The sequence below is a fragment of the Babylonia areolata genome, chromosome 18 (genome assembly GCF_041734735.1).
Source record: "Babylonia areolata isolate BAREFJ2019XMU chromosome 18, ASM4173473v1, whole genome shotgun sequence".
In the NCBI taxonomy this organism is placed as follows: Eukaryota; Metazoa; Mollusca; class Gastropoda; order Neogastropoda; family Buccinidae; genus Babylonia; species Babylonia areolata.
The window spans coordinates 11571875-11592038 of NC_134893.1; the positions used below are offsets into that span (position 1 = coordinate 11571875).

Consider the following 20164-nt stretch of genomic DNA (forward strand, 5'->3'; position numbering starts at 1 on the left):
GCAAACCTTTTTTCTGTCAAATACGCTTACCATTCAGTTGAGAAGGAAAATTAGCAAATTCAACAAACAGTAGAGTTTTAGGTCCCCCTCCAATGCTGCAAACCTTTTTTCTGTGAAATGCACTTGCCATTCAGTTGAGAAGGAAAATTAGCAAATTCCGGTGAAATGAAATCCAGTTTCCATTCATCTTTGAAGCTCATACTGTGTTTTAAGTTCATGCTGCAGATGAGGATGAATATGAAATTCTGAAGGAAGGAAAGTGGCAGAATGGTTAAGACACTCATCTGCCAATATGCCAATACAGAACTTGTGAGGGTCTGGGTTCTAATCCCGCTCTCACTCTTTCTCTCAAGTTTGACTGGAAAATCAAACCGAGCATCTAATCGTTTGGATAAGATGATAAACCAAGGTCCCGTGTGCAGTACACACTTGGCGCACTGAAAAATAACCCATGGCAATGAAAGTGTTGTCCTCTGGCAAAATTCTGTAGAAGAAATCCACTCTGATAGGTAGTGGTACGCACACACTTATATATATGCATGTACTCAAGGCTTGACTAAATGTTGGGTCATGCTGCTGGTCAGGCATATGCCTAGCATATGTGGTGTAGTGTATATAGATTTGTTTGAATGCAGTGACATCTTCAGAAACTGAAACTATGAATTTCTGAGAATTACTCAATTAGTGCTTGTGTTGAAATTGTCTGCTTATATATTTCTTGTTTCATGACCACACTGTTCCTAAAAAAACATAAATTACCATTGTCTGTTTTGTTTATCTGCTTTCATCAGAGAGAGGTTTTGTAAAAAACAACAACAAAAAAACCCACAAAAAAACCCAAACAAAAAAAACAACAACAACAAAAAAAACAACCCAACCCACACTCATGTTCAGATGTTATGATGAATAATTGTCAATGATGTTTGGTATCTTGTCTTCAATTTTTTTCTTTTTGATATTTTCATGTCTTCTATGTGGTAAACACCTACGGCTTATTTTCAAGATTAGGCGTAAATGCTCATAATAATAATAATAATAATGAAAAATTGAGTGCAGTTGCCTCCCTTACATTGTGAAGCATTCTTGTGGTGTGCTGGTCAGGCCTTGAGAGCCTATGAAATGTTGCAGGAAAGAAAGAAATGATCAAACACACATATAAATGTAGCTTTGATACAGTGTTATAATTAGTGTCAACTTGTTCTGATTACACTGTGATAACTGCTTTTTTACCCTCAAGAAGTCAACAGACAGTGATGGAAATATACATGAGAAACTGGTCTTTTCTACTCTCACCCACTCGCACACACACACAAGAACCCCAAAGTCCACTTCATATTCACAAACATGTAATTCACTCACAAACATCCATCACACATACAAATACATCGACATGAAATCATCAGCTGCTATCGGACACAGCAGGCTCCCCTCCCTGGGACTGCTTGATGTACTGATCCAGGTTCCTGGCTAAAGTCTGCTGGTGCTGACCAAGCACAGAGTGTGTGCGTGACGCTGAAGACCCCAGGATGGTGACCAGCTCCCCTCTGAGAACGTCCAGGGAGGGTAACTTGGCACACTTCAACATGGCTTCTCGACTCAGCAGGTAGCCGTCCACTCGGCCCCCTGGACACACACACAATCATGGCATGCGCAGATTAATTGGTGTACAGGTCTTATCAGAGTAGGCAGCATCAATCTGGATGTATTTCTGACCTTTTTTCTTTTCTCTCTTCTGTTCTCAGTTACTTCCTGTCACCTGCTTATGAAGACCATGTCAGGTCTATCAAAACATGATGAAATCATTTACCAAACAAACCTCTCGCTACAATCATAATATATCCATCCCTCATCAGGAAAATGAGCATGAATATTGCTCAAGGTTATGAAACCAGCAAATACCCTGGCATTGTAGAATTTATCAAATTTCTCTTACATGATATATTCAAATGTTGTAGCACATTAGTGTACAACATAATTACAGATAAAGATACACACACATACACAGCAACACCAATCCTCCTCTTCCAAAACAATGCTCAATATGTAACCACATTAATGGATGAAAAAGGGAGATAATTAATTTTGTTTGGAACAGTTGCAGGTGACTGGACTGGAGAAGGTGCAATGGAAGAAATGACAAGAAAAAACAAAAGCAAACAGAGCCCCTAAACAAAGAAATAAAGCAAACAAACAAATCCAAACTAAAAGTGAATGACAGAAAAAAAACAAGCATTTCTTGAGAAGATGGATGTATTGCTCAGAACTGTGGAGATGATGGCTTAGGATCCACTCTGTTTACGCATACCCAGATTCAAACACTCGACTGTTGGCCACCGTTCTTTTTCTGTCTCTGGACCTTGCAATTGGAATACTTCCTCTTTCTCTTCGTCAGGTCTCCACACTCAGCTCTTTCAAGTCTGACCTTAAAACCCACCTCTTCCCAAAATAGCCTCCCTACCCTGCCTTTTCCTTGTCTTCAGTTTCTCCAGTTTTAGAGTGATGCATACGTGTGAACGACTGGTGCGAAAGTGCTTTGATTTGTCTCTGCACAAGATTCAGCGCTATATGAATATAATAATAAAAATAATTATTATAAAGATACTCTGATCCAGACGTACTGGCTGCAGAAAATGTCAGAGTGGAAAGCTTGTGTGTAGCCTATTCAATCAGAAACAGGCAACCAGTGGAGAGAATCACTGAGAGGAGAAACATGGTAGTGGAGGAAAACAAGACATGACAATGACTTTGCACACCCATACGAACACATGAATATATATACACACACACAGTGTACATATGGAAGAAGAAAAAGGAAAAGGGAAACACAAAGACAGGAACAGGAAAATATTGAAACCTTCAATGTCAGGATATGGAATCCACTGTTGTGGAGGGGTTAGTTTGTTGTGCCAAACTGCTACTTAGTGAAGACATTAAAAAACAAATAAAAATCATGGTTCTGTATCTTTTGTATGAAACAAAAGAGCTCTAAATATGCAGAACTGTGGAAAACTGATTAACAATGTTCTTTTCTCCTGCTATGCATTTGTGTGTGTGTGTGTGTGTGTGGAGGGGGTGTGTATGTGTGTGCACGCACGCTTGTGTACGTATGTGTGTGTGTGTGTGTGTATTTTTATCATTTCATGTTTAATGCATATGACAGAGTGCAAATATAGATCTGTACATTCTTGTTTGTATAGCTGTGTACATTTAAAGACATGTATGATTGTGTGTTTATGTAAATAACTTTTTTTGCTCTTCTTTTTGGTGATTTTTCCCATTTCTGAAGGTGTCCCTTCTTGCCAGAATCAGCTGCAGAGAGGATATCAACACTTACCAAGGAGAATGAGCTCTGGTATCTTACGCAGAATCGCAACAAGATCCTGAATAAGAGGTTCCTTGCTGACCACGAACAAATTGTGACTGATCAGTAGAGGGCTCAGGTTGACAAGAACAGAATCATCAATAGACTGCCTGCCATGCAAGAGAAGAAAAAGTGAATTATAACATAATACAGATTATGCCATTACACAAATTAAAAAAATTTCCAACACAACATAATGCAATACAAACTAAATAATATATGTCTGAACAAAATATAAAATGTGTAAATGATGAATTCACTGAAGAACACGAGAGGCAAAGCCTTCATGTCTCACAGATGACTCATACTGAATTAATGAAAAAGAAAAAATTATAAAAATTTAAATACATGTACCAAATAATTGCAGATGATCATTATGCAGTACTGTCTGGTTTGTGCATGAGCATTTGCAAAGCAAATGCAGAAGGAATGTTCAAGTGAGGGAAAGCAGGGAGCTGTTTGTGAATCTGGAAGCATCAAGGAAGCACAGGGGGAGGAACACAAAACAGTTAACAATGGTGAAAGGGAGTGGAAATGAGAGTAGAAGGTTTGGCTTCAAATGAGCTTCTCAAGTATTTTTCTAAGAGCTTTCTTCTGCTTCTTCTAAAGTACAAAAAAAGCCACTAATTTTTTTAAAAATTATTATCATTAATTTATTTTATATACATTTCTTCCCAACAAATGGTTCAGTTCATTTTTGACTCACTTGTGTAAACAAAGTGTGTGTGTGTGTGTCCATGTGTCTGTGTGGCCGTGGTAAACTTTAACACTGACATTTTCTCTGCAAATACTTTGTCAGTTGACACCAAATTTGGCATAAAAATAGGAAAAATTCAGTTCTTTTCAGTCATCTTGTTTAACTCACTCAGTACGGCCAGTCCTCTCTTCTCCTCTACACAGACCCCTCGTATGTCAAGTGGGTGTGTGAATGACCCAACCTTTAGCTTCCGTCATCAGAATTGTGGTATTTTTTGTCAACATTCACATCTTCAGTATAACTGAGAGCCTTCTGCTTGCAATATTTTGATGTTGGTAATTGGGGTGAAACGCTGTTAATGTCGTCTCTTTCGCCGTTCGTATGGAAAGAGTTAAAACAATATTGCACCTCTGGGATGGGCACAAAAAAATAAAAAAAGAAGCCTAATTATATGCAAACTGCATTTACTGTTATATTTATATTTTTTGTATTCTCTAAACTTGGCACTTTGACCTCTTATTCTGACACAACAGCAAGAGGAGTCATTATTATCATTTTTTGTTCAAACAGGAACTTCTTTTGCTAAGCATGGAATTTTTATTTATTTTGCAAACGTTTTGGTGCAGATAGTAAAAAAGGGAAATTACTCTGTAATTAATGCTAGGGGACGTAATTTATCACAAGTGAGTCTTGAAGGCCTTGTCTCTCTTGTTTTAAGTGTTCTATCTAATCAAGAGCATCTTCAGTGTTGAGCGAATGAAGAATGAGAATTTCTTTTCTTATTTCTTTGCAACAGTGAAGCTTCATATGCAATATCTGGATGCTCACAATACTAATGGCTGATGACAATAGTCCCCAAAGCATACATAGCTATACAATACACAGCTAACCTCATCAGAGGGTTGCTAAAGAAGCAAAGTTTTAGGCCCTTCTTTAAGAGTTTGTTTCCTGCAGCTTTTCTCTGCTCTGCTGACATTGGCAACGCCTGGCACACAGCAACCATGCGGTTCTCCTCCAGCATTTTGGTGCACTGTTTTAGCAGGAATTCCTCGTAAGGGTTCACCTGTGTGGAGTGTCAGAAAGATGTCTCATTAGTATAAGAACCACAAATATAGGAGGAAAATATCTTCTCAATCTTAGCCTGACTGCCTGAACCATCAGCATAATGCTTAATCCAATCTGAACTTGACATTCAATTAATCGATAATAGGCATCTGCTCCCCCCTTTTTATTCCCCCTCAGCAGATGTGGTGTAGCAAGTAGTAGCAAATATGGATCTGTCCGTAAACTCTGACACTTGAAACTGAAACTCAATAATAGAAAATAACAAACAAACAAAACTTAAGCTGCTTGCATGCTATGCAGGAAAACGAACTGACAAGCAACAGAAGAGGAAGCAATGGACCATTACTTTCAGGGAAGAGTCAGCATACTTGGCAACTATTTTCATTTCCCCCAGTCATCAGATACAGCACAGATCAAGATTCCTTTTCAGACTAATATTTGAAACAAGATAAGAAAAGGCAAAATATGTTCATGAAATGGTTTCAGGGAAGTTTTTAATTTTTACTTTTCTGTTAAAAATGATCTGGAATAGTCTGCACCTTGTCATTCTGGAAGTAATCTGACAATAAATCACGCCCCTGTTCATAAATACCTTAAAAAAACCCATTACTGTGAGGATGTTTTGCTCTTCTTTTTTTTTTAGGAACTACCCATCAGCCATACTCATTGTCGATAGTACTCAATGGTGGCACATGGGAATCATCTTTTATCTATGGATCTATGGTTAAGATGGAAAAAAGCAAAAAATCTGCACAATTAAATTAAATATCCAGCCTTGATCTATATGTACCCTTTGCTTTGTGAAATATAATATTCCATTACTTCAAAAGTTCAGTGTATACTATGTTGCTAACTTCCTGGAATTTTAGCAAACAAAGACTGTGTAGTATAGGGATTTTGGCCCTGAATATTTACTCATACACACACATATACATGATATATCCAATACACACACATAATAAGTCATAATCTTATTATTTCACACAAACTCCATCAACTCAATGCATGTACACAGCACACACTTCTAAACAGTTGAAATGTGATGGTTAAAAAAACAAAAGCTTGCTTTTAAGATGTTACTGATCTAAAAAAAAGAAAAAAAGAAAAAAAAGGAAGTCCTTTTTGAGTAGCAAAACAGCAAAAGAAACAAGTAATAATTTCTGTTACCTTATTACCTTGTCAGCATTCAAACAAACTTACCTCATGCAAACTTTCAAGGATTTTTGCCTTTCTTCTTGCACAGACTTCAGTGTGTGGTATGGGTTCAGGAGGTATAATTGGCCTTGTGATGGCTTCAAACAGTCTACGAGCATCATGACGTGGCTTCGGATGTTGAATGTTTACCTTTGATCTACAACGTACTTGCTGAAACTGGGGCAAGAAGAGAAGGCCTGAAAATAAAATAATGAGATAATTTGAGTACAACTTACAACACACCTTTAAAAAAAAGAGAAGAAATTACAGTCAATCATTTTTTTTTTCTTTTTGAAATTTTACAGCACTAAAGAATGAGTCCTTGCAATCATTATCCATAATACTTACAGATTATCAGTTTGATTATTCAAACAGTTGTGTGGAACTCTTGAAATATCTGTGGACAATTTCTTGTAAACCATTTGACTAAATGCTGACAGGACAAACAGATATCTAAATTTCATGATCTGTTGAATGTGTTTATTGTTTGTCCTGAACACTGGTTAAAAATCTTGAGATTTTATACAGGCTGGACAATCCTTAGCTGCATATTAAGTGCATGCTTTAAACACAATCAACAAGGAAACCACAAACAACTGTCATGAAATAACATAAAAAGGATAGACTAAAATCTGTTTTCCTACAGGATTTTGCTCTGTCTGTGAATTACAATTTGATTGTGAAGCACCCAACAGCATACACTGACACATGCTCATCATGTTATATTTTGTCATCACTGATATTACCAAATAAAAGGTGGTTTTCTGCCAAAAATTTAACACAATCTTTACTTTTCACTCTTTAAATATTCTCTTTTGCCCGTGTGGTTTCAAAGGATACAAGAGCACAAACTGTGCATCACAGCTGAGTAATGTCTTATGTAGTATGACACTGATAGATCAGATGGTAGGTCTGTCTGGTGAAATAACAGATTTCTGCACACATCTCATCTGATGATAAAATCTTTTGCAGTCCCAAATTCAGTAAAGAGAAACATGGTGGGAGAGCTTTTAGTTCTTCAGCTGTACAAACTGGAATTCATGACCTATTTCAGTCCATCACAACCCCTCACTTCCATCTTTCAAAACAAACCTAAAAACATTATTTTTCAAATAGTGTCTACATAGTTAACTTAAGGCACACTATTCCGTATCTGTATGAATCCACATGTATTTCCTCCAAGCATGTGTGCATGGATAAGTGTATGTGTTCTTGTGTACATTATGTCTACAGACAAAAAGCACTTTGAGATGCTTGGAAACTCCATGAAAATGTACAATTATCATTATTTTTTTATTTTCATTACCATCTTAACTCACCTAATTTTCAGTCATTTTCTGATTTGAGGTGCACAGACCTGTGGTATTATGTGCCAGGTGAAATTGATTTTGAAATAATTGGAACTGCTCGTCTATTTCCAATTCAATTGATGGGTATTAACTGGTACTGTTTAAATGCAGCCAATTTTTAAGCAGCTGTGGACAGTGACTGTTGCTTCTTTTATTACAATCACCACCACATCCACCACCAAAATGGCTCAGTTAGATGAACACTGTAAGACAGATTTGTTATAATTATGTCTATCTTTTCAGAAGGCATCTTCCAGACCTGCTAAGGTTCCAGCATCTGACAAGACATTTTTTTTAAACACTGTCTTTCACTTTTTCTTCTTCTTTTTTTTGTGTGGCCTCAACTGCAAGCAGGTCATGGAACACCCGCTTGTCTTGTCTATCAGTATCACTTCTAACCCTTGATCTAAGCAGGAAGGAAAATACCTTTAAACTGGGCTGACAGCGATAGCTAAATATATAAGACTGCAAATTTTTGTTCTCTTCTAAAACATGTACCAAATTCCCCAAAAAGTTTACTTTAAAATATATATCTGAAAGCATTCAGTTTACTATCTGAACCACAGATCACATGAACTATGTGAAATAAAGTTTGATTATATGACTAATGCCTCTCTTCTGTCTTGTTCTGACAAAAAAAAAGACAGCAAATTTCTGAAATAATCAAACAGCAACAACAAAACCCCTCTCTCTGTGTTACTTACACATGTATGCAACCATATTGTATGTACAGTGTTCCTCCTGGAGCAAAAGCTGTATCGGTCGACTGACACATCTGTCCAGATTCCTACCTATCAAATCAAAGCTCTATGGGTCAATGCCATCTCATTTCAAACACTGATTGAGAGTGGGACACACTCGTTTCATGACAAATTAACTATTGACTGAGAGAGCGAGAGCAAGAGAGAGAGAGAGAGAGAGAGAGAGAGAGAGAGAGATGAAGACAGAGAGACACAGAGAGAAACACACACAAGCACAGCTACAGATTGAGAAAGGCACAGACTGAGACAGAAAGACCAAGAGAAGTAACTTTGATGCGTGTGTGTGTGAGTGTGTCTGAGCATGTGTCTGTGTCTATAAATGAAACCCTCCAATGTGAATTTAAGCACCGAATTATCAGAGATTAATGTCAATTTTTCTGATATCATGCCCAGTCTTGCCTTTCCTTTCGGAAAGCAACCACAACATTCTTCTAAACAAACTCAAGAGGCTTGATAGGCTCATTGTTTCATTTATGTGCTGGAAAAGAGGAAAGTGACTTCTGAGTGATGTTTAGGTGTGTGTGCAGTAAAGTTGTGGGAGTGAGACAAGTCAGTATGCAAGCACTGAATGAGAGATCAGAGTTTTTTTTAAATTTATTTATTTACTTTTTGGTATTGTTTCTTTTTAATTAAGTCATGTTTAATGTTTTTGTGTTTTGGACTTGTCTGTGTTTTGCTGTACTTGATGTAATTTCTCTTAATGAGATAATAAAATCATTCTTATCTTCTAATCTTATATGAAAAAAGGAATGAAACATTTAAAAAGTAAGAAAAGAACGTTCTTTGCATGTAAAAAAACCAAAACCAAAACCAAACAAACATAAAAACCCAAAAAAACAACAACATCAAAATCATATTCATTCACACTTTGTTTTTTGTATTGATAAAAATGGTCAATGGCTGCATTCTTTAATTAATGTTTAATGGTACCTGTGCTTAAAATGAGACAGAAAAGAGAAAAAAAAATCTATAGTGCATGACTCCAGCATATTTTAGAACTTCATGTACTTATATTTTCTGTATAAAGTCATGGGTGTTAAAAACAACAACAACAACAACAAAAAAACCAACCAAACAAACAAACAAAAAACACCAACCAAAAACCCCTCTCTTCAGACTTATGTTCTTACAAAATAAGGAATACAGGAAGACATTCTTGTACACAATGCCATCGCATGAAGTTACCGCTTCAATAATAACCTCCACCCCAACCCTCTCCCCCCATCCCCACATGCACGCACACACAACCGTACACATACACAAACAAACATACATGCACATACAAGCACACACTTGCAAGCACAGAACCAACCGATATCATCTGTTGTTGACACTGCACTTTCACACGTAATTTGCCACCACTTCAGACTAATATTACCCCCGACTTCAAATCAAAAATATACCTAATGCACAAAAAAGTATTAATAGCAGAGGCAGATATCAGAACATTCATATGATTTGCTTTTTCATCTGTGTGTATTTTTGTTGTTGTTCTGTATGTGAGAGTGTGTGTGTGTGTTTGTAGCTGTGTGTACCTGGATGTGGGGGAAGGGTGTGGGTGAGAGTGTGTTTAAATTGCCCACACATTTTTAAAATTTCAGTTTTTGATTCATAAATGTAATATGTACATATTTTTTCTATGAAGAACATTTAGAACTGTTTTATCATGCAGTTTTAACTTGTAGTTTGCGTTTTTCATTTGTTTGTTCAGGTGTGTGTGTGTGTGTGTGTGTGTGTGTGTTTAAACTGCCTGACGTATTTCAACATTTCCAGTTTCAATCCATAAATATTGAGTACAAATGTTTCTATGAGGAATTCTTAGTAAGAATTGTTTTAGAATGAAAATGTTATAGTTTGTTTCAATGTTTGCTCTGTTTGTTAATCTGTGTGCATGTGCATGCATGCATGTTTGTTCTTGTTCTTGTTGCTTATAGTCCAGCCAACTGCACAGGGCCATATCAGGACTGTCAAACCATACAGAAGCTCAACAACATCAACACAAAACTGTCACAAACTGTCACTATCTACCAAAAAAACCCACTAAGACAAACCCACAAAACACAGTTCATGAAACAGTATCCTAACCATTTAGCTCCTTATGGCAAATAAGAGTAGGCCATGCTGAGTATGCCAGCCATTCCACTTAATTTATCATCCCCATATTACAAAAAATTGTAAAAAAGGAAAAAAACAATACTTCAAAGCCAAACAAAAGATACATAAAAAAGACCATATAGACAAGTGACACTGCAGAATGGGCAGCTAGTGTCCATCCCAGTGTTTACATCTCACTACCTAATAGCCAGAGCAAAACAGCACAGATACTGAGATAGTATGTCATAGATTGAGGAAAAGAGAAAAAAGTGTCAAGGCTTCCTTGAAAAAAGAAAGGGGAATGGACTGGAAAAGCAGAAAAAGGAGACAACAGTGGAGAAAGAAAAAAGGCAGAAAAAAAGAGTGATAGAAAAGAGGAAATTTCTAGCAGAGAATTTCCAGAAGGCGGGAATGCTATTCATACTGAAAGACCCCCGGCATTCCCATGGGGGAGCATGCATGTTTCAATTGTCTACTTTTCTGCTGTTGTTATTGTAATCATTAATTTCAGTTTTGACTTTTTATATCTGCTATATTATTTGATTTACTTCATGGCATTATCTCTTCATTTGTCCTCTCTTATGTCTCAAATTTTATGTGTATATTTGTGTGTTGTGTTTGAGTGAGTGCTTTTAGCGTCATTGTAAAGTGCACAGAGCTTCAAGAATATGCATAAAAGTGTTTATATATATATATATATATATAATAATAATAATAAAAAAATTAAATCTATCAAATTCAGATTATATATAAATACAATGTAATATAGGTGCTTGTTTCAGACCTGGGAGCTCATCTCCTGCTCCATAACATAATGATAATCAAATCAAATGATTTCCATTGTCCATGGCTACAGTATAAATTTATAATTCAAAAGTATTTATCTATTTATTCTTTTTTTTATTCCACTGTAGTACATTTTCTATATATACTTGTTGCTCCAACATTCGTTATCTGTTTTCATGTCACAAAATAGGGTGCTTTCAATTGTCCTTCTCATCTCACTTTCTTTTTTTTTTTTTAGTTTTTCTGTGAGTTTATCGACCTGGTGTTTTGGAGACTATGTACAATGTTTTTGTGATGTATGATTGTGCATGAGCAGCAGAAATTGAATAACTTTACCATCTATCAAATATATTCATAATATTTGAAGGAAAATACCACCCTTCTGCTGAACCCCTTTTCCGAGACTGACCCATAACTGGACCTGGCTGTTTGAAACAATATCAGAGTGGCAATATCCACAATATTTCCCCTAAAGATGGAATGAGTAGCATTCACAAGGCATGAATGTTCGTTCCATCAGTGAGACAGAGGAGTGGAGGGGAAGAAATGTGGATATTGCCAGCAGAGCCATGGCCTTGAGTTTCTTGCTTTCTTTTAAATCTGTTACCAGTTGTCAAGTTGATTAAATATCCAAAATCTAAACTTTTCATAACAGGAAAAACAACAACAACAAAAACAAAACATACTAGCACATGGACTAGAATGATGGTCATGATGCTGTGATAGTCATAATCATTCACTGGATAATGAATTGGCTGCAGGTGAACTGCCACCTGTCCTGATCAAGCTGTTTCAGATATCACTGGACAAGTCCCACCTGACTGGTGCTAAGCTTGGGTTGAAACCATTTTTAATATAGCGAGAACAGCAAGTTGCAAGCAACTACCGACCGGTGTCCTTGACCTCCACTGTCTGTAAGATCCTCAAACATGTCATCCATAGTTCCATCATATGACACTTTGACCAACACAGCATCTTGACAGACGCCCAACAAGACTTCAGACAGTACCACTCTTGTGAATCCCAGCTCATTGTGATGGTCCACAAGATCACCCAGCAACTCACACAAGATGCCCAGGTTGACATTGTCCTGCTGGATTTCTTGAAGGCATTTGACAAGGTCCTGCATGCCCGCCTGCTTTCAAAACTAGACTACTATGGAGTGCACAAAAATACTCTTCAATGGATCTCCACATTCCTTAGTCAGCTTCAGCAACAGGTGATTCAAGAGTTCAACATCTCAAAGCTGGTCGAATAGAAATCTTGCAGGGTAAGTCCTGGGCCCTCTTCTCTTTCTCACCTTGATTAATGACCTTCCCAACACTGTCAAGTTTGGCACCACCAAGCTCTTTGCCAATGACTGTCTTCTTCTGAAATGAATCACCTCCCCTCAAGATACCCCCAACCAGACCTTTTATCCCTGGAACATTGAGAAGCAGCTTGGCAAATGAGCTTCAACCCCAGCAAAAGCACTATTATCCACATCTCCCCAAGCAAGAAGAAAGCTGTAATACTAATACCAATAAAGTACAGCCTCCCTGGGCAAAAACTGGAAATAACAGCATCCAGCAAATACCTTGGTGTCACCATCACAGAGGAACTGTATTGGAGAAAATACATTGCCAACACAGTCAACAGAGCTGTGGGTTTCCTGTGGCAGAACTTCCATGAATGCTCCACCAGCGTCAAGGCAGCGATGTACAAGACCATGGTCAAATCAGTCTTAGAGTATGCATCCACCGTCTGAGACCAACCTGTCAGAAAGATGTCATGGCGCTAGAGGAAGTGTAATGCAGAGCAGCTCACTATGTCTTTAATAAGTACAGCGATTCATCATCAGGCTGTGTGACCAGTATGCTCAGTGCACTGCATTGGGAGCCTCTTGCAGAAAGAATACAACACAAGCACCTCCCCATGTATGGTTGACATTGACAAGTCCAAGATTATTTCAAACCAAAGGAAACAGCTGGTCAAGAAGAGCCTAAAGACTGGTCCAGGAATGTACCACCCACCCAGCCATCTGCAATATAGTTTCTTCCTGAGAACTCTGTGCCAGTAGAACAACATGCTACCCTGCCTCATGGATACTCCACTGGAGCTCTTCTAGGCTGGTCTGGGTCAGCATACTCAAACTGGCTCAGCTAAGAACAACTAACCAGCAGCATCACATGTACACAGTTTTAACTTTTAAGATCAATTTCTTTCTGAGCTATGGGCCACCCACTTATTTAATTACACCCAGTTAGCTCACCAGACTCCACCGTTGGATTATACATGTTGGTCAGAACCCAGTCAGGCTCCCGTCCAGGCCAAGGAAGAAGAAGAAGAAGGCTGATTTTAAGTGAATGACACAAACTATTGGTTCGAAACGAAACTGCATAAAAAATATCTGGAACAGTACCAAATTAGTGACTGCAACAGGCTGGTCAACAGTGAATTGAGTTGAAAAGCAATTTCTAAATAGTCACACACACACTCTCTCTCTCTCTCTCACACACACACATACACAGCAACAACAAAAAACCCTTAGTTACTTACATAATCACAAAACAAAAGTCCAAAATATAACACATCTTGTTTTGTTTTAGTTTTGCGACTTGAATTTCAGATAAAAAAAAAAGAATTCAAGATATCAACCAAACAGGATTTTAAAAAAAGAAGAAGCTATAACTGGAAATAAAAAAGAAAAGATTCGGATCAGAAAAAAAAGTAAAAGGTTAGAGGTTGACTGTGCAAGTTTATCACAAAACAACCCTTCGAACGACCCCGATCGTTGTCCATCGTCCTCACCTCTCCTGAAAGCAGCCATGTTGCTTCTGCCAAAGATGTCGTGCACTTTTAAATTCAAATATCATACAGGTAATCAGTGATAGGATGCATCATAGCGAGAAAATATGGAAATATATGCGTCTGAAAGCTTTTCAATTATCTATAATGTATGGGAGTTCTGCCAATATGTTGTGGTAAAATACCGGAAGCCTTATCACGCGACCAACTTCCGTCATAGGCAGCAGGTGGAGTCAGTGTTGTTTTGGAAAGAAAAATGCAAATAAATTAGTTTTCGGATATTTCAGCGTATTTTTTCCAAGAAAGAAGAAGTGAATCAAGGTGAAAATCATTATCTCATGTGATAAGGGTAGTCTTATTAAACATACATGGTCTTGTTAACCAAATCGTGCCAATAGTCGATAAGGTTCAAAGTGTCGTCTGCTCTGTTGTTCATGATGATTGGTGAATCTCCCGAACGTGTGAAGTTCGGCAATGATCAATAATACAAAAACCATAATTGTCAGAAGCCTTTAGCGTCATAATGTTCAATTTGGCCCGATCAGGACTCTAGCTGTAATTTCAGATTGTCTAAAGGCGTTTTTACACTTTGGCTTTATGACTTCATGATTGTATCATGTATGATTCGCATCCATGGTGATTGAAATTTGAATGGTACCAGTTTTGTCAGATTGAGGAGGAAAAATATTATTTAAAATACATATGTATAAAATGAATATATGATATTTTGTGTACGCACACACATGATATGAAACACATAAGCAGAGTTCAGGCACGAGTATATCTCCACCATTAAGTCAGTGGCCGACCAGGTACTGTCAGGAATTTAACTGACAATTGAAGATCAACAACTAAATAAAATAGATCTTTGCACATGAGGTCAAAGTGTTCACAAATCACATGTAAGGTTATGGTATGTTCTCAGTTTGTTGTTAGATGTTTAGTTGTGCACAGGGGTCTGCAAGTAAACTGTGATGAGTATGGTAATTGTGTGCTGTTCTGTTGGAGTGAGTGTGGTTGGGTTTGGATCTTGTGGGTTGTTTACCTTTGTTTAGGTATGCCATACTCAAGTTACTGTTGGACGTCTTTGTTTTGGGTTTTTTTTTGTGCGATTATCTTTGTTGTTTTAGTTGTTTTGAGTCAACCCCCAGTTTCAGATTGTTGGTAATTCTTATGGTTAGTCTCATGACTTGGAAGCAAGTGTTTATGGGTTTCAGATGTGCATAGACTGGATTTTTACACCTCCTTCTGGCACTAGATTAACAGTGATGGTTAGGGCCCTACTCCTTTAGATAAAATGACAAACCAAAGTCTTGTGTGTCTTATGTTCTTAATTTAATACAAGTAAAATAATGGCCTTTAATGGTCTGTGTGTTTGTATAAGATTTTATAGTTTTATTTTGGTATACATGTCTATATTTGTATTTTTTGCATATTAACACTTATATTCATTTCTTTTGATTTCAGGTTCAGCTCTTGTTGGATGTGTTTACTGTTATGCAAGATCTGCATTTTAACCATTCAGGATGCTTTCCAAATCTGTACGAGAATGGTTGTCAGAATACAAGGTGAACATTTTTTTTCTGCACCGCTTTTGTTTGGGAAGATAGGAGGTGTAATCTTCATGAGTAAGGGAGACTGAAAAGGGAGAGAGACTACAAAAAGCACCACTTATAACTTAGTATGTCTAATATAATGTCTACATGTAAAAAACTGCAATTTCCAGCATAACTAACTTTAAAACTCAAATCTGCCCAGTGTGTGTGTGTGTGTGTTTGTGTGTGTTAATTTTTTGTCTAAAGTGGATGTAAACTTCTGAGCTATACATTGACAGATTGATAGATTGAACTGACGGATTTCTGTTTAACTGAACTAAATATATCCACTGGAAATGTTGTGTTTTACTGCTTCTACAATGATTGACAGTCATGCCATGTAAAGAATAATGAGGACTGTACATTTTTCAGTTTTCAGTTTGAATGAGCAAAAGAGGTGTCAAAGCATGCGGCATGATCCATATTATACACAACACCACATCTGCTTTCCAAAAACACAAAGCTTTGAATTTAGCTGTAAAATGAATATGATGTCAGTTCTGGTCTAGCCCTACTGTTGACTTTGCTGTTATGCAAAATTACTGTTTACAGGGCTTAACTGATGTGGAGATTCACACATTTGCCTGCACAGTCAGAGAAAACAAGCCACTGATTGACAGCCTTTATGTACTTTTTGATGCCAAACCATCCATAGAGGTGAGTGAATTTATCTTCTTTTTATGTATTCATTTCTTGTCTGAGGCAAATGTAAGTGTTAACAGTATGCATAATGAAAACATAACTGATGCATGGATTCTGAAATATTATAATTGTGAATACACACTGACTGGAAAAATAAAATTTACAAATGATAGAAAATAGAAAGTATACTGTTATAGGGATTGTCCTTTTTTTCAGCAGGTCACAGGAACAACTGATGACAGTGATACGAGATTTATTAGGTCCGTTTTGACGACAATTCATTTTAAACACACACACACACACACACACACACACACACACACACATCCCGTCTAACATCACTTCAAGTGGAAAGACGTTAAACTGAAGACGACAAAACACACTCACATGCACATGCACACACACGCACACATGCATACACCTTCCTACTTTCACCAAATCTTTAAGTTTGATACATTGAATTTTAAACTACCCTTATCACTTTTCTCTCTCTTGCATTTACACATATATATGTTGTATTACTCTTTTTGTCACTACAGATTTCTCTGTGTGAAATTCAGGCTGCTTTCCCCTGGGAGAGCGAGTCACTACACTGACAGTGCCACCCATGTTTTTTTGTTTTTTTTCTGCCTGCAGTTTTATATGTTTTCCTATCAAAGTTATTCTTCTACAGAATTTTGCCAGGGACAACCCTTTTGTTGCCGTGGGTTCTTTTACTTGCGCTAAATGCATGCTGCACACGAGACCCTGGTTTGTCGTCTCATCCGAATGACTAGCATCCAGACCACCACTCAAAGTCTGGTGGAGGGGGAAAAAATACTGGCGACTGTCTGTGTGACTTGAACTAGTGCGCTCAGATTCTTTTGCTTCCAAGGCGGACACGTTACCTCTAGGCCAACACTCCATATGTTTTTTTATGTTGCCACTTTTAATAAATCTTGCATGCATGCACATGTGTCCACATACACCCACACACCAACACACATGCACTTGCACAGTTAATTCAAATTATGGACATTTATTGCTCCAGGTACTATATGATATATCAGATGAATCTGAGCACATGTATATATATATATATATATATATAAAATTGACCACCCATTAATCACCCCAACCTCCCAGAGTAGTCCCATTCTTATCACTGCCCCTCCGCCCCCCTGCCCTCCCGAGTGCAGCATACAAAGAACTGAATTCTAAGGGTTTAACAAAAGATACAGTTGCCAGGTTTCATCTCAAAATTCAAAATATTAAGACACATGTCCTTGCTCAAGGAAAAGCGATAGGACATTTTGGAAATCAAATGGACAAAAGTGTCTGGATGCTAGGAAATACTTTTTTCTGACTGTTTTGGTGCATTTTGATTCCAATAATTTTTATTTTTTTTTACATTTAAAAAGAAAAAACAGAAAAATACCAATAATGTGGATTGTTAACTCACTCGCTGCCATTGTCCGCATATGCGGACATCGTCGGAGAAAGCGTTGGATGCCAATGTCCGCATATGCGGACTTGGATTTTAAAAAGTCGTGCTGTCGGAGTGACGCGTTGGATGCGAAAATCAAAAGCAGATGTGATATTACGTCACTGCTGGTCAGCTTTTCATTCACACACGCTGCGTGTGTGTCGCGATAAGCTCAACCGCAGTTGATAACAAAGCGTGCCCCCTGTCAGCTTTGTAAGTTGTTTGACAAGATGGCGTCACGGCGAAGTGTTCGTCACGGTCGGAGAGGTGAAATGTTACCCAGCGTCGAAGATGCTTTGGAAATGATCCAAACTGAAGGTTCTGATGTCGAAGGAGATCATGTTGATTCTTCGGACAGTGAATTTGAACCAGATCCCGATGAACTAGAAATAGATTCGGCCGCTGAAGAGAGTGTTTACAATGGAGAGGAAAGTGAGGAATATGTGCCAGCAGATGAGACAGACACAGACAAAGAAACCACTGAGGAAACGGACGATTTTGCAAGTGTTTTCACCAGTGATTGGACTGACAATTTTTCCTTTTTCCCTCTTGCACATCCCTTCACTGGCATACCAGGTTTGTCAGCTGACTGGCCAGTCAACACCCAGCCGGTTGAGTTTTTTTCTTTGTTCTTTGATTTTCATTACGTAGAGACAATATTTTTTTTTTGTATGTGTGAATTTCAACTTTCTTCACCACCTGTTCATACTTCATTGCATGGACTAGGTCTTCAGTTCCTCAAATAGTGTTAGAATGTGATGTGGAACATGTTGGTGTACCTTTCTGATGGGTGCAAAAATGCTAAAAAATACACAAAATATGGATACCGCGATCAACGTCAAGATGGTGCGTAAATACTTTGATTTTTGGCACATATATGGAACAACATTCCTTGCATACATATACTAAATATCAATTGTCTGGGTGTTTATTTGTTTTTTTTTACAATTTTTTCCCCATCCTATACGAACCCTGGGTTTTCAGGGATTGGCAAGGGCAAAAACTCTTGGCATGGAGTGAGTTAATGGCCAGTTTTAAGGCCAGACACTACAGTCAAATAATGACTTTTTTTTTCTCTCCAACAATATCTCTCTTCTTTTTGTCTACTAGGTGTATCATCACTTGTGGATCACAAAAAGAGTGTTCTTAGATTTCTGTGAATACCCGTTGCTATGGAAACAAATCAAAATGGCCGCCAAACAATGTATCAAAGAAATTGGGTTTGTGGTCCATGTGGTGCATGCAGACACTTTTTTGTTATGTGGACTTGATATACAATGACATTATGTTCATTTTCACGTGAGATTGTGTTGATTCTTCAGTTATTGTACTTTTTATGAATTTTTGAAATTTTGGGTATTGCGAAATCCTCAAAATTTACAATGGGTAAAAAGATTGGAACTGCTATGAATTAAAACCCAGAGAATATTTTCATACATACTCATGACAAAACTTCAATAACATGTCATAAAACAATCATGCAAAGTCCCATGGTTGTAGGTTTACTCATCATTGAGCAAGTCCAAGGTGTGTTGTCAAGGCCAGAAACTTGACGACTTGCATCGAAATTGAACAAAAAATTATTAATAAACACTTTTGTGATTCAGCAAGCAATCTTTATTGGCAATTTGTTTCATTGTTAAAGACATCTTTACAGTGGAAAAACTTATGCATATGATAGAAGAGATGTTCAAGAATCAAAATCCATCAAAAACCCAAATCATGAAAAATCATAATTTTGGTCTCTTTTGCACTGCCATGTCCCCCCTTAAAGAACTGAAATATTTAAATATTTCACATAAGTTTCAGAAACTTAGAACATTGTCTTATTGTTGAGTGACTTTGGAAAAACTGAGCATACACTGCTCTGGCAACAACTTAAGTTTATGCTTCAGTGGTAATGGTTATAGAATAGACCATCATTTAGTTTTCTTCTGGAATGCGAAGTCGCTGTCACAGTGCCAAAATTAACACTGTCAGAATTGGCAGCATTTGTATTTGTATTTGTATTTCTTTTTGTCACAACAGATTTCTCTGTGTGAAATGGGGCTGCTCTCCCCAGGGAGAGTGCGTCGCTACACTACAGCACCACCCATTTTTTTTGTATTTTTTCCTGCATGCAGTTTTATTTGTTTTTCCTATCGAAGTGGATTTTTCTACAGAATTTTGTCAGGAACAACCCTTTTGTTGCTGTGGGCTCTTTTATGTGCACTAAGTGCATGCTGCACACAGGACCTCAGTTTATCGTCTCATCTGAATGACTAGCGTCCAGACCACCACTCAAGGTCTAGTGGAGGGGGAGAAAATATCAGCAGCTGAGCCGTGATTTGAACCAGCGCGCTCAGATTCTCTCGCTTCCTAGGCGGAC

General features: G+C 37.6%; 2 protein-coding genes across 4 annotated transcripts in view; one reads left to right on the forward strand and one right to left on the reverse strand.

Moving 5' to 3' along the window:
* Positions 1 to 1329: 1329 nt before the first annotated feature.
* Positions 1330 to 14245, reverse strand: LOC143292448 (large ribosomal subunit protein uL10m-like). Of its 2 annotated transcripts, none has more exons than XM_076602730.1 (5): positions 14098 to 14245; positions 6324 to 6514; positions 4949 to 5121; positions 3335 to 3471; positions 1330 to 1623 (listed from the first exon to the last, which is right to left on the reverse strand). In XM_076602730.1, exons 1-5 carry the CDS (start codon positions 14114 to 14116, stop codon positions 1400 to 1402), a joined length of 744 nt encoding a protein of 247 aa, XP_076458845.1. In that variant the 5' UTR covers positions 14117 to 14245; the 3' UTR covers positions 1330 to 1399. The 2 variants fall into 2 exon arrangements, with proteins under 2 accessions (XP_076458845.1, XP_076458846.1); XM_076602731.1 differs by lacking the exon at positions 14098 to 14245 and adding an exon at positions 8371 to 8444.
* Positions 14246 to 14302: 57 nt separating this feature from the next.
* Positions 14303 to 20164, forward strand: part of LOC143292451 (hyccin-like) — a 135514-nt gene continuing 129652 nt past the window's right edge. For both annotated transcript variants that reach the window (XM_076602739.1, XM_076602737.1), the window contains exons 1-3: positions 14303 to 14415; positions 15562 to 15662; positions 16242 to 16346. In XM_076602739.1, the coding sequence (XP_076458854.1) occupies positions 15621 to 15662; positions 16242 to 16346 (147 nt within the window). In that variant the 5' untranslated portion in view covers positions 14303 to 14415; positions 15562 to 15620. The remainder of the gene's footprint in view (positions 14416 to 15561; positions 15663 to 16241; positions 16347 to 20164) is intronic.

Coding starts and splice junctions, on each gene's coding strand:
- LOC143292448 (XM_076602730.1), bottom strand. Junction 5,122..6,323: donor TCCTTGAAAGTTTGCATGAG/GTAAGTTTGTTT, acceptor CACTCCACACAG/GTGAACCCTTACGAGGAATT. Junction 1,624..3,334: donor ACCAGAGCTCATTCTCCTTG/GTAAGTGTTGAT, acceptor GTGTGTGTCCAG/GGGGCCGAGTGGACGGCTAC.